Source organism: Myotis brandtii, unplaced genomic scaffold (assembly GCF_000412655.1).
Source record: "Myotis brandtii unplaced genomic scaffold, ASM41265v1 scaffold317, whole genome shotgun sequence".
NCBI lineage: Eukaryota > Metazoa > Chordata > Mammalia > Chiroptera > Vespertilionidae > Myotis > Myotis brandtii.
Genome location: NW_005362155.1, coordinates 1,318,513 through 1,319,897, shown reverse-complemented (window position 1 = coordinate 1,319,897; position 1,385 = coordinate 1,318,513). Strand labels below are relative to the sequence as shown.

General features: G+C 66.1%; 1 protein-coding gene across 1 annotated transcript in view; it reads left to right on the top strand.

Moving 5' to 3' along the window:
- The window catches only part of IL9R (interleukin 9 receptor), an 11,066-nt gene extending 10,306 nt beyond the window's left edge, over positions 1-760 (top strand). Inside the window, exon 10 of the mRNA XM_005870408.2 lies at positions 5-760. Coding sequence (XP_005870470.1) covers positions 5-429 — 425 coding nt within the window. The 3' untranslated portion in view covers positions 430-760. The remainder of the gene's footprint in view (positions 1-4) is intronic.
- Positions 761-1,385: the final 625 nt, after the last annotated feature.

Genomic DNA, 1,385 nt, shown 5'->3' with positions numbered 1-1,385 from the left:
GGAGCCTCGGAGTCCAGCGCCCGGGAGGCCATTGCGTTGCTTACCTACGAGCCGGCGGATCCCTGGCCGTTCGTGGGCCTGGAGGAGGAGGGCCCTGGCACTGGGCTCCCGGCAGAGGAGTTGCCTGCAGCCCTGGAGTGGGGAGGGCAGCTGCCCGCCTACCTGCCGCAGGAGGAGTGGGTGCCCGCGAGGCCCGCCAGGCTGGCGCCCCCCCAGTCGGAGGGCAGCAGCAGCGACTACTGTGCCCTGGGCTGCTACGGGGGGAGCCGCCCCCCACCTCTCCCAGGAAGCGTGCAGAGTTCTGGGCCCATCTACGCCTCGGCCTGCGGACTGTCCTGCGACCAGCAGAGCCTGGCTGCCAGGCAAGGAGGTAGCTGTGTGGGAGCGGGTCTCGGTCAGGACCCAGACCCCGGGGAACAGGCTGCATGAGGACCCCGGGCGTGTCCGTCTCCCATCCTCCGCACACAGTGGGCGCGGTCCTGAAAGTCCCCGAGCCCCGACTCGGCCAGCTGCATCGTGTCCACTTCGGGGAAAATGGGCTGAAGCTTCTGGAGCGGACCCTTGGCTGGCACTGGACGGCCTGCAGAGGGATGGAGGCAGGAGGCCCCTCCTCCCTCCTCTCAACTGAGCACCTGTGGGGCGGGGCCTCTGCACCCCGCATCCTGCCTCTGCTTTCTGGATCCATCCCAGGCTCCTCTGAGAAGAGGGCTGTTCTGCCCTCGCCCCTTAAAGGCCAGCCTGGGCCCAGTGGACACAGGTGAGATGCTGTGACCAGCCGGAGTGTCCTCTTTCTGTGCCTTCCTGGGGCATCTGAGATGAAAGGGCGGGTAGTAGCTGTCACAACGCTGATGGGGGTGGGGGTGGGGGCAGCCCAGAGAGGGGCAGGGTGGTGGCCTGGCCACTCCTGGGCTTTCTGGGCTCTTGGAATAGCACCAGCTCCAGCTGAGGCCAACCCTGCCCCTCCTGCCCTCATCTATCACGGGCCCCGGAGGCTGAGAGCTGTGGCCAACGTCGGCTAGAAGTGAGCACCCAGCAGTGGCCTGGCGTGTGCAGGACCCTGCCCCTAACCCCCGCCTGTGGAGAGAGGGGGACAGAGCAGAGGGCGCCTGCATCAGCCTCCTGAGTGACATGACCGAGGGCCACACACTCCGTGGCTTGGAGAACAGACATTTGTCTCCAGGGGCCGCAGGGCCTCGAGGACACAGGGAAGGGCTCTCTCCAGCCACGGGCAGCGCCTCGGCTTGGGCAGCGCGGCTCCGACCCCCACAGGGGTTTCCTGTGGGTGTGTCTGTCCTAATCCCCCTTTTTATTGCAACACAGTCACAGTGGATTAGGGCTGATCAGATGACTGCATCTTGGCTTGGTCGTCTAAAAAGACCCTATTT